Here is an 11653-nt window from a genome sequence, read left to right on the forward strand (position 1 = left end):
GCCAACTGACTCCAGTCCCCTTCTCAACCAGCCATCCCAATCTTTTATAGCACTCTTCTTCTCACTGGTTACAGCTGTGGCCTGTTAAAGTCAGGCCTGCTCCTCATCTTGGGTAATTGGCCCAGCTGCAACTCCTTAGGGGTAAGATTACTTTCTACACTATCTTTATTTTCTTAGATTCTATCCCCTACACAGTCCCATCACAAAGTCAACAGCATTGAACAGCCAAGGTAAGCACAAGAGGTTGCAGCTTCTCATATTCCTGCTTTCAAGAAGGGAGCAGACTTTTTTTTTTGTGGCAGAAGTGTATTTAATAATTTTCATATACAAATTAGGAGAATGCACAAAAAACTGTTATTGTATCCAAGTGAAATAAGCCAAGCCAACACACTTTAATATTTTAAAAATACTATATTAGGCAGCTACAGTGGAAAGAATAAAAAGCTTTTTTTTTGCAAAATTACATTCTAAATACTACCTTGCACACACGAGTGCAACCCCCAGTGCAAAAAACATCCAGTACAAAACAGTTTTAAACCCACATATTATCATCCTGCAATGAAAATAAACTCACATTTAAAGAAAGCCATCACATTTTTTCTCTTCTCTAATGAGATTATTGCACAAACTAATCATGTGCTTTTTCCCACAATCATTGATACTTTACAGCCTTAGCGATTCCAAAGGCAATGGTGTGAGATTCCAGCATTTGTTGCTGCTCAAGCATGCCACACAGAACATACATCCTGCTTTATACAAATGAAATGTCTTGAGCTGATCCACGGAATTCTTTCTTTCTCGTGCATAAACCCCAACAATAACCATTTTGCTGCACTGATTAGGCCTTGTGATTCTGTGGTGACCCATTCTGATTGATGATGATGCATAAGAAGGAATCATAACCCAAGTAATACCCAAGTTGGGCCGACTTCACAGGATCAACATGAAAGAAAGGCAATCAAACCTATTTCTCACTCAAGCAAGCTCACTATACTGACTATATTCTCAAAGTACAAAAATAGGCCAAATATTGAGAAGTGAGCTGTATTCCTAACAGAACCAGATCCCAGAGCAGAAGCACACTTTAAGTTCACAGTTCCATAATAAAAAAAGTCCTGAGATCCTTTGGCTGTATTGAGGTGAGGTGCTGTTGCCAGGTAGAGCTTCAGTAGTAGCCTAACTCAACCTAAAGCAATTTACTTAACCCAAAAGTCAAACTGCTCCACTGAAGCAGGTAAGGTAGAGTTTATTTTTCATAAGTAGTTTGAGGGTGTACGAAAGACTAAACCAGAATTAATTTTTAAGAAACCCACAGTTGCTCATTAAACCTATTGCACAGAATTTAACTGAGGCACAAAGAAAACTACAGTGCTGTTGCAGACAGCCTTGAGAGCACTGGTCAGTAGTATTGCTTCAAAATGATGAGATAAACAGAATAAGAATTTATTAGCACCAAAGGAAACACCACATTTCTCAATTTATACCTAACCCCCAACTGCAGAACCCCTGCTGTCAACTCCATCACCCATTCTAACAGCTGAAACATCCAAATACCAAGGACAATATCAACACTGCAGTCAGGTACACCCTGGGTGACGTCAGCAAAACACAAGGAGACTCTACCAAACCAGTGTGACTACCATGGTGGTGCACTTACAACATGCTTCAGTCACTATTTTATAGTTTTAATCATTATTATTCAATATAAGTATAAAAGTTGGACCAAGTTAAATAAAAAACATGGTTCTATAGGTGCTACTTGTGAGATAAGAAATGTTTGGGTGTTTTTATGATCCATTTTTCACAGCATCCAAGTTGTCATGAAGGGTAGGGCAAAAGGTCAGGACAGCTGGCCACAGTCAGTAATGACAATCTTTTTGGAGGGCTTTCCACTCTTGGAACCAAAGCTCTCAATTTTTTTCACTACGTCCATTCCTTCCTTTACATGCCCAAAAACAACGTGCTTTCCATCTAGCCTGTAAAACAAATACACAAAGGCAGTTTTACTTAAAACAACATAAAGACAGTATTAGCAGATCATCATAGCTTTCACCTGCTGACCAACTCTATGGCAAAGGCTCAACTGCCCTTCAAGTGACATGAAGCTTTATAACATGACTTTAGCTCTGGACCTTAGAAACATTCTGAGGGATAGCAGCCTTGTTGCTGTTACAGCTCTTCCTCCCTCACATAACAAAACCAGTTGATTTTCCATTGGAATGAAGTAATCCGGAAGTAACAACAAAATAAAGAACCAACCAATCAAACAAACAAAAAATATCAACCCACCAGCAACATAAAAATACCCCTAAGAAAACCCCAAGCCCTTCAGATTCAAGCATCAATTAATGAGGTTAATCTGCAGGGCTGAGAACCTACCAGTCAGTTTTTGCAGTGCAAATGAAGAACTGGGATCCATTTGTGTTGGGTCCTGCATTGGCCATTGAAAGAACACCTGGAACAGCAGCAGCAGCTCATTAGACTGATGTAACAAGTATGCAGTGCAAAAGACAATTTTCCTCTGCACATTTACATTAAAGATTGACAGAAGATGTGATAGTCTCACAGTATCTCCAAATAATTTCTAATGCCAACTTCCTGCCTTGGATTATTCCCTCCTGCCCAGCCTCCCCTGGTTCCAGAGCAACAGTGTTAGTACCACAATTAGCTGTACACACCCTGAATACAATTAACACCAGCTAACCTCTCCTGTGGCTCAACAGCAGCAGCCTCCTGGGACAAGGAAGTAAAAATGCAAAAAAGAGAGACTACAGAATTCAATTTGATATTCTTCTGTATGCCCTTGCCTTTGCTTTTTCTGGTGTTAATTTGAGCTTAAAAGGACATACCTGTATAAGAAATTCCTAAATAAGAAAGAATATACCTAAATAAGAAATTCCAGATTGCTTTGTTTTACTTCTGCAGTAATCTTCAAGTAAAAATTCAGGTCCATGACTTATGAAAGCAGTAATTTCACCTTTGGACGATTTTAAAGCCCTTTATGGGCTGGCATATATTTGTAGAGCAGTCTACACAAATAAGCATATGCCAGGGACAACACATTGTTAAATTTCTTTGATACTTCTGTCATTACCAAGAGACCCAGAAATCTAAGAAACCTTTTTTTTTAAAACCACATCTTCATAAACAATGCTTTATTATCGGTTATAGTCTTCATAAGGTAAAAAGAAAATGTTTATTTACCAGGTCCTACATGCTTAAGTATGAAATTTTCATCCGGAAATCTACTGCCATAAATGGATTTTCCACCGGTTCCATTATGATTTGTAAAGTCACCACCCTGAAAGAGAAAAAGATATTAACTCTACTAACACACATGGACTATTTCATATCAGAAGTAATGCTATTGCAAATACAAACACTTGCTCTAATTTAAAAGTGACAACATTAACAAATTTTCTTCAGGTTAAGGATGAGCATGGCCACTCAATTTAGAACCAGATGAAGGTACACTCAGGCTAAAAGTAGATTTCTGCTCCAGATATTGCTGATGCTCTCCATAACTCCTACAACCATCTCTCTGTGTTACCAGCCTTTCTCCCAGAAGTGATGCAACAAACAGCAGTAATTTTAAGGAACACCTCAAAGGCCTCAAGACCTCAAAGACCTCCCAAGTCCTTTTTCCCCCTCCCTTCTTCCAACAGGTATAAACACTGGTCAGGATCTCCATTATTACCCTTTGCTATTTCTAGATTTTGTTGGTTGTTACACCACAGCTGTTAAGCTTATGTTAGCTGACTCCATGCTGCTTGCTGGAAGAGATGTGACCACCTGTCTCAGGTTAAAGACAAAAAGCAGGCTCAAATAAAAAATGCAGCCATGGTGACTCGTGGAAGTGGCTCCTAACCACTGCTCCCAGTCACATGCCATCTTTTCTGTAGGAGTGACACCACCTGTGCCAGAGAGAACTCACACCCAACAGGTACTGCATGTGACCTTCAGCTTCCCCTTGTCACCCTGAGTAACCTCCTACAGGTGGTGTCACAGCTACTCCTACGCAGTGCCAGAGCTATGTGCTGCATGCCATGTGGGGCCATGGAATTGCTGAGTCCCGGATATGATGGCCCTCAATTAGGCCATACCAACTGCCTGAATCACATTAACAATCCATCTCAACAAGTGCACAAGGCACTACTGTTTTCTCTCACTTGAAAATTGCTGAAACCTATGACAGTATTTCCACTTCAGCAATGACCTCTAAGTAATTCCTAAACATCAATTCATTATCTCACCGTACCATAATCAACCATCTAGTATCCTGACTTCCAATCCAGCTGGGGGGCCAAAGCAGGGCAGGCAAGCAGAAAAGACTTACAGGGAACTTCACAAATTCGTGACAGAATTCAAAGTAGGGTTTGTATTTCTTTAATGTATTTCTCATCCCAGAAAGTGTTCTAAACTCTATCCCTCTGTCAGTATCACAAAACCTTAGTTTGCATTTGAAAGGCAGGAAAATAGGTCCTTTACAGCACACCTGTCCCTTTTTTTCTTCTTAAAAACAGGCGATACAACTAGGGCCTCTTGTTCCAACAGATGTGTTTTTCGCTTAAAAAAATAATTAAGGATGGGAGACTATCACATTCATCAGTTAACAAATAAAGCATGCTTACTTATAACCTTCAAAATTTCTCAAAATTTTATCAGATTTTTTACATAGCCATTCAACACTGCAATGTTGTTGAAATGCACCCTTTTTTAAGGTAAGAGAGGACCACCAGGAATCCCGCACACTACAGCAGCTCGATCCTGCTCATCTGCCAAGCACAGTACAAAAAGAAGCTTTCAAAAAGCTTTGTTGTTATTTTAGTTCATGCTGTTTAAGTAAAAAGATGTTAATATGCATGGGCTGTTGTCCAGAATTTCAAAAGATCTTTAAACCAAAACAAAATCCATCTCAGATGCATCACCCCAAAAATCAACCCAGACCAACCCTTTTGGTTTCCTTGTCCCCTCCATATTACAGAGACATTAAAAAAAATACTAAAACACATCGTCTATTGTGAACAGATTATTCTGCTGGGAATAAGGCCTGGACACATTGTTTGTCAGGTCACCAAGAACAGTAAGGTGATTGTCATTCTACCCACAACTGCTTCTCCCAAGCAAGTACCATGTTGTCAGCTCTGCCCCACACTAAAATACACTGCTCTACTACAGCAGAAAGCCTTCAGGACAGGTTTCTTCTGACCATCTACACATAACTTACACATATTGGTACAAAAGATGAGCAAAGCAACAGCCATAGCAAAAAGATCAGAAATACAAGTTATACTGCCACTTCTATGTTGTTTTGCTAGCAAAGGTTAGAGCAGAGCCATTTCAAATGTTAATACTAGTCTGTTTCTAGAAATATGTAAATAATACAAAAACAAATTTAATTAAAAAATTTAAAAAAACCCCAACATTACCTGGCACATAAATGAAGGAATCACTCTGTGAAAAGTGGATCCTTTATACCCAAATCCTTTCTCACCAGTACAAAGAGCTCTGAAGTTTTCTGTGGAAACAAAGCATAAAATATTACATTCTGCATCATATGTGGCAATACAAACACCACTGGATTAACCATGCCCCAAGATTATACACTTCAAAAACTTGATAATCTTTAAAGTATTATCAATCTATCAGTTATTTCCATACTTTAAAAAAACCCTTTAAAAAGCCAAGGAAACAAAGCGTATTTAGCCTCAGGACAGGGTACAAACATAAGTCTTTTCCATCTCATCTCCCTTTTTTTTGCTGTGACTCCAATTCCATAACTCCCCCCACCTTTGCATGTAGTCACAGGTTTCATTTTCTGACTTTTATGCCTTTATTCTTTATAGCAGTTGTGAGGATTATACTTTTTTTAAGTATATTTCTCTACTAGGAACTAAAAAGTACAAGGTTTTTCAGAACCACTAAATAATCAGATGAAGAAGGAAACAAATGATAAAGCATAAGATCTCTCTAAAATTAATTCACTAATCAGCTAGTGACCAGAAAAATAAAACCCTATATACTCTTTGGAAACTGTAAGAAAGAGGACGCCTTTGATTTTCCCTTTCCCATTTGCTCTGGGGTTTGATTTTAATGTCAGCTAGTGTGATTTAAACATATTTATTCAGCACCATTAACCCAATATATGAACTGTACTATCTTGGTGCAAATTGCAAAATGAAACTACCTGAAAAATAACAAATTCCATCTCCTCACCAGCACTTCCTGTCATATTTCTCCATATAACAAATGGGGATGAAACATGAAAAAATAGTTGTAAAGGGTAAAAGAACCTCCTCATTCCTGAAAATCACAATCTACAACTTAAGCATTTAAGTATGAAATTCTGAAGATGTTCTCACCTGCTGTCTTTGGGACCACGTCAGCTTTCAGCTGTTAAAAAAAATAAACACATAAATTCGTAAGTCAGCCTTTTGAAATGTACATAAAAAACCATTTACATGGGAGACTGGTACAACTGAACCCTCCTCCCAAAGTGGTGAGTTATCTGAAATCACAAGCCATCCAAAATTCCATGAATACCTCAAAACTTTCCAAGCATTTGGCCAGCAATGAAAAATATCCCCTCAATGAAACTTTTAGCCAGTTAATGAAGAGCCACTTAAGCAGTGTCTAATGATTTCACTGAATAATACATAATTGAGCAGAAACTAAGAAGAATCTTCACTGTTGACCCCAAGGATCATAGTTGGGATACAACTAAGGAGACCACCGTCCTCCTCTACCCTCTGCACTAAACCAGCTGTTGAAAACAACAGAAAAGGCAAAGGAAACAGACGAGCAGAAATTGTACATCAAAAACAACTTATGATGTTACATACATATTTGCAACCAACGAAAACTTCTGATTTTGATTACTGTACATCTTTTTACTAATCTTAAGAAGGGACATAAAAGTGGCTATACCAGCCAGACCAAAGTTTTACCTAGCTGGACATCCTGACAGTGACCAGCAGCAGACACCTAGAAACTGCATGGCTGCAGTAAGAATTTAATGTTCCTTCCCCAGGCCACTCTTCTCAGATGCCCATAATTTGCAGCTGAAGATCACCGCAGCTCAGCCAAAGATTCAAGGTGATGCTGCAATGCATTCAGACTTTCTCTAACCTGGGCACACTAAAAAACTTTAGCATAGAAATTAAATGCTACCACAAGAAATACAAGAACATTAATGCTATTTTTTTTTCATGATACCACCCAGGTATTTCATTAATGAATAAGGAACTTGAAAAGTAATATTTTCTACCTGTGATACTCTGAAGTACTACCTCCTGAGAGCACAACAGCTGGAACAGTCCAACTTACTCATATGCTAACACTATCAATAAATAAAAATATTCTGGGTTCCAGTCTCAAAGGAAACTCTTTTAGAGAGAACTCTGATGAATTCTATTTTAAAAAAAATTCTACAAATACAGACCCAAGGTGGGTGCTGGAGGCAGAAGGCCACACTGACTTGCCTCAGCAGTCAGCATTCCTAAGAGCTTCATTCGCTCTCCAGTGCGTGGATCTGGAACACAGCTCTCATGCTTTCCCATACACAACGCATCTCTGCGAGGCACATCCCGTATGTACGTAACGTGGCACACGGTGCCCACGGCGCCTCTTTTTTTTTTTTTTTAAAGAACAGAGAGTACAGAAGTTTTCCTCTTCAGGCCTTCTTTACATGGCCGAGCGTTCCAGAGACGGGATTTTTTAAGGATAGAGGCAGCTGGTCCCCGGCTCTTGAGCTTGCTGCCCCCAGCAGCGCGGCGCCTTTCGCTGCACGTGGAGCCGGCGGCTCGAGGAGGCAGCGCCTCAGGAAACTGACACGCTCAGGATTCACAGGAACCACACAACCAGCGCCCAGCGAAACATAGGATGAAGCTGGAGGCGCGGCTGAAGGGCTCCACGGGCCGGCTACCCCAAGAGCAGCAGCCCCCGGCGGGAAGGCGAAGGACCCCGGTGCCGCTGGGACACTGCTCGCCCCTCTCAAGCCAGCGGTACACGACAGCAGTGAGTTCATTCTTGTTCAGTATTTCTGCTTGCATACTATGCAAGTGACCTTCCTTCGAGGCTCCCAGCCACACCAGGGCCGTGCTCTCCGCCCCGGCCATCCCGTGGGGACGGCCCTAGGGACCGGCCACGGGCACAGGCGGGCCGCGGCTCAGCGAGAGCCCCGGTCCGAGCCCAGCCCGCCCCTCCTGGAGGGACCGTACCACCGCCCTCTCGCCCCGGACAGGAGCCCCGAGGGCAGCCAGGCAGCGGCTCCGGCAGGCGGGCGAGCCCCGCCATCCCCCGGGCCGCTCTCCGGCCCGCACCGGGGTGTGCGTGCCCTCGCCGCGGGCCGTGGAGCCGGCGCTGCCCGCCCGTCCTGACCTTGCCCGCTGCCCAGCCGCCATGCCCGGGGCCAGGCCGCCCTCGGCTCCGCAGCACCGTCCCCTGGGCCCCGCGCCGGGCCGGCTTCCCGCAGCCCCCGCGCCCTACCTCCAGCACGACGCGTCCCAGCGGCTGGTTGTCGGCGCCCACGTCCAAGTACACTACCGGGTTCGGCGAGCCGGCGCCGGGCCCGCTGCAGCCGCGGGTACCGGCCGCCCACATGCAGGCGAGCCCCGGCGGCGGCAGCAGGTCCCCGGGCGGGCGAAGCAGGCGGCGGGCGGCGCTCAGCGCCAGCATCCCGCGGGCAGGCAGAGCGCAGAGCGGGCGCTGCGAGTCACAGACACGCGGACAGACACAAGGACACGCCGTCGCTGCCCCCCGGCCTTTATGAGCTCCGCCGCGGCGCCGCAGCGCCCGCTGGCGGCGGCAGCGGCAGCGCAGGGCGAGATGGCGGCTGGGGCGGCGCGGGCTGAGGGCTGCCCAGCGGGCTGAACGCGGGGCCCGGGCGGTGCCCAGCGGGCTGGGAACGCAGGCTGAGAACGCTGGAGGTGCGGTTGAAGGGCTCTACGGGCCGGCCGGGCCGGAGCGGGCTGAACGCGGGGAGCCGGGGGCTCAACGTGCTTGCCCCTTATCTGTCCTCAGTGCTGCCTCCTCCCCGCCCACCATTGCGCAGGGATTGTTTGGGGCGGTCTCGTTTGTCCATGTGTGGGGATTTTTACACATTTCCTCACAGCCCCTTTACCCCAGAGACCAACAGAGACGGGAAAATTTCTAAAATTTCATCATTCTACACAATGGCTCGGCAGAGCACCTTGGCAGGGAAGGCGGCGCAGCTGTCACAGGTGCGGGATAATTGGGATCAGCGGGACGCGGGAGTCACGGGCTGCCCGTCACTCGCCGGCAGCGCCCCGGGAGTTTCGGCACTGACGCGTCTCGAAAGAGCCGGGTGTCCCTGAGTCACCCCGAACGCAGCCCCGGCCGTGCACTCAGCATCGCTCCAGAGCCCGCCTGCGCCTGGGCCGCAAACCTGCCCGACGGATTACGGAAGAATAACAGCAATCCCGGTTTAATGTAGTGAAATACCATTCATGTTTTATATGAAAAGAACAACACATATAATTTTAAGTTTTCTTAACTTAGCAACTTAGATGAAAGTACTCGGTACATATTGATAGTAGATTTTAGATATTACTTTGAATTCTCCACTTTCCATCCTGATTTCAGGTAAAAGTACTTCCAAAAGTTCTTCAAATTCTTAATGCCATAAGATGTCTTAAAAAAAAAAAAAAGAAAATCAAGCATGATTCTAATAGTTTTCACATTTCTTTGTAGGGGGATAGAATCTAAGAAAATAAAGATAGTATAGAAAGTAATCTTACCCCTAAGGAGTTGCAGCTGGGCCAATTATCCAAGATGAGGAGCAGGCCTGACTTTAACAGGCCACAGCTGTAACCAGTGAGAAGAAGAGTGCTATAAAAGAGCGGGGTGGCTGATTGAGAAGGGAACTGGAGTCAGTTGGCTACTTTGTGAAAAAGAAAGAGTCAGTGCTCTGAAAACACAGGAAGATACCAAGAAGATATGAAACTTTTGCAGTTTGGAGACAACAGTATGGAACTCCTGCAATAAGATGACAACATTTCTTGTATTACAAATTAGAGTTATTTTAATGAGGTTTACAGTAATGCAGCAATGTAATACAGTATAACAGAATCATACAAAGACAGCCCCTAGGTGAGGAATAGTAAACTTTCGATCCCACCTAAGCAGCTAAAAGAGCCTTTGTTGGTAACATTCACTGAATCAACAGAAAGCTGTCAATTAAGGCACTGCCACAACCACAAAGATCAGGGCAGAACTATAAAGTACAATTACAAACAACTGAGAAATCCTGGACTAACACCATTTTTCAGGCACATGCTCTAGAGAGACCCTTAACTGCTGATGCTGTAGGGATAACTATAGCAGGTACCACTCTGTAACTACAGAACCATATAAGGCTATGTCAGAAAGTCCATTTTGTCCCGAGCATCCACAGAAATGCCTAAGGAGAAGTGAAAATGGGAGAGAGGAGTGTATTATAGGCCAGTATGTTTTCAACCTGCTACTGCTTTCACTCCAGAGACCCTCCTGAGCTGACTTTGGTATGTAGCCATCTTCTATTTTTTTGTTGTTCTTCCCATGTACTAATCCACTCATTGGACTGGTTTTAAATCAGCAGCTTCCTTGGTGATGAACTGGAAGCTGCCCTTCCACAGGCCTGCTGCTAAGAGCATCAAGAATCTGTTTGAATATTGCTCCAATTGCCTTCATCAATGTGCCTTACTTCTTGTGCTGGAGGAGACAAATTGTCTGGTATCTTCGTCGTACAGACCTACAGCTCTCATTTCAAGACTGAAGTGTCACAGCCAACTTAATGATTATTTATAACAAAGCTCTTCCATGTCTTTGGATCATCTTTACTATCCTTCTCAGAGCTGTTCCACTCGTACAGATTTTTGGAATAAGAGGAGCTTTGCATGGTATTCAAGATAAGGATGAACAATGACTTACTTTGTGCATACAGCGCCATGCTGGTATTTTTTATTTCTTTGCCAAAAACCTTAAGGTTTTTTGTTTGTTTGTTTGCTTTTTAAAATAGGAGCTAAATCAGCACTTCTACCTAGCTTGTCATATCTTCTCAGCTTCAAGAAATTTTTGGTAAATTTTGACTTCTGTTAATCTAATCATCAACCAATTTTCTAGTAAAAAACCTCACACTCCTTTTTAATAATGTTTTAATTGAAGTAGCCACTAGAAGCCCAAATCAAATTTGTTCTGTTTATACCTAGAACAATGGACAGTTCTGGCCCTGAAGGATTTATTATTTACTAAACAAGACAAAAGATGAATAAAAGAAAATACCATCTTGTTTCACACTTAGGAAACACAGTGAAACAGCTTTGAACTATTTTGCTCAGAAGAGTTCACAGTCATCTTTGGTAGAGCAAACAATAGAGTTTTCCTCATTTGCAGGCCTTGGTGAGAAGACAAAACAGCAGTGATTTTTGTATTTGAGAATATGGACTGAATTATTATCTCTAGGTTTATGCAATAGAGCTACTAAATCACTTGTTATGGTCTACTCCTGCAGAGTCAGATGAATTACAGCTCATTCAGACAGCTTGACTAGGAACTTGTGAATTACAGAGGTCACTTTCCAAGAAGGACAGAAAAAGGTCTCCAAAAACTGTCAAAGGCCCCTATATCACTGTCATATGAGGCTTAGAGCTAGCTC

General features: G+C 43.3%; 1 protein-coding gene across 1 annotated transcript; it reads right to left on the reverse strand.

Annotated features, from left to right (window-relative positions):
- Positions 1–368: 368 nt before the first annotated feature.
- Positions 369–8785, reverse strand: PPIF (peptidylprolyl isomerase F). The gene is made up of 6 exons (XM_030241325.2): positions 8488–8785; positions 6363–6393; positions 5430–5518; positions 3205–3301; positions 2380–2455; positions 369–1976 (listed from the first exon to the last, which is right to left on the reverse strand). Exons 1-6 carry the CDS (start codon positions 8674–8676, stop codon positions 1841–1843), a joined length of 618 nt encoding a protein of 205 aa, XP_030097185.1. The 5' UTR covers positions 8677–8785; the 3' UTR covers positions 369–1840.
- Positions 8786–11653: the final 2868 nt, after the last annotated feature.

This window comes from Serinus canaria, chromosome 6, assembly GCF_022539315.1.
Source record: "Serinus canaria isolate serCan28SL12 chromosome 6, serCan2020, whole genome shotgun sequence".
In the NCBI taxonomy this organism is placed as follows: domain Eukaryota; kingdom Metazoa; phylum Chordata; class Aves; order Passeriformes; family Fringillidae; genus Serinus; species Serinus canaria.

Bases quoted from the DNA above. Each gene is read 5' to 3' on its own strand.
- PPIF (XM_030241325.2), bottom strand. From the start codon at position 8,676: ATGCTGGCGCTGAGCGCCGCCCGCCGCCTGCTTCGCCCGCCCGGGGAC. The intron at 3,302-5,429 runs GTAATGTTGGGG...TTTCTCTTTCAG, and splicing joins TTCCTTCATTTATGTGCCAG to GGTGGTGACTTTACAAATCA. The intron at 1,977-2,379 runs GTAGGTTCTCAG...TTTGTTTTACAG, and splicing joins TGCACTGCAAAAACTGACTG to GCTAGATGGAAAGCACGTTG.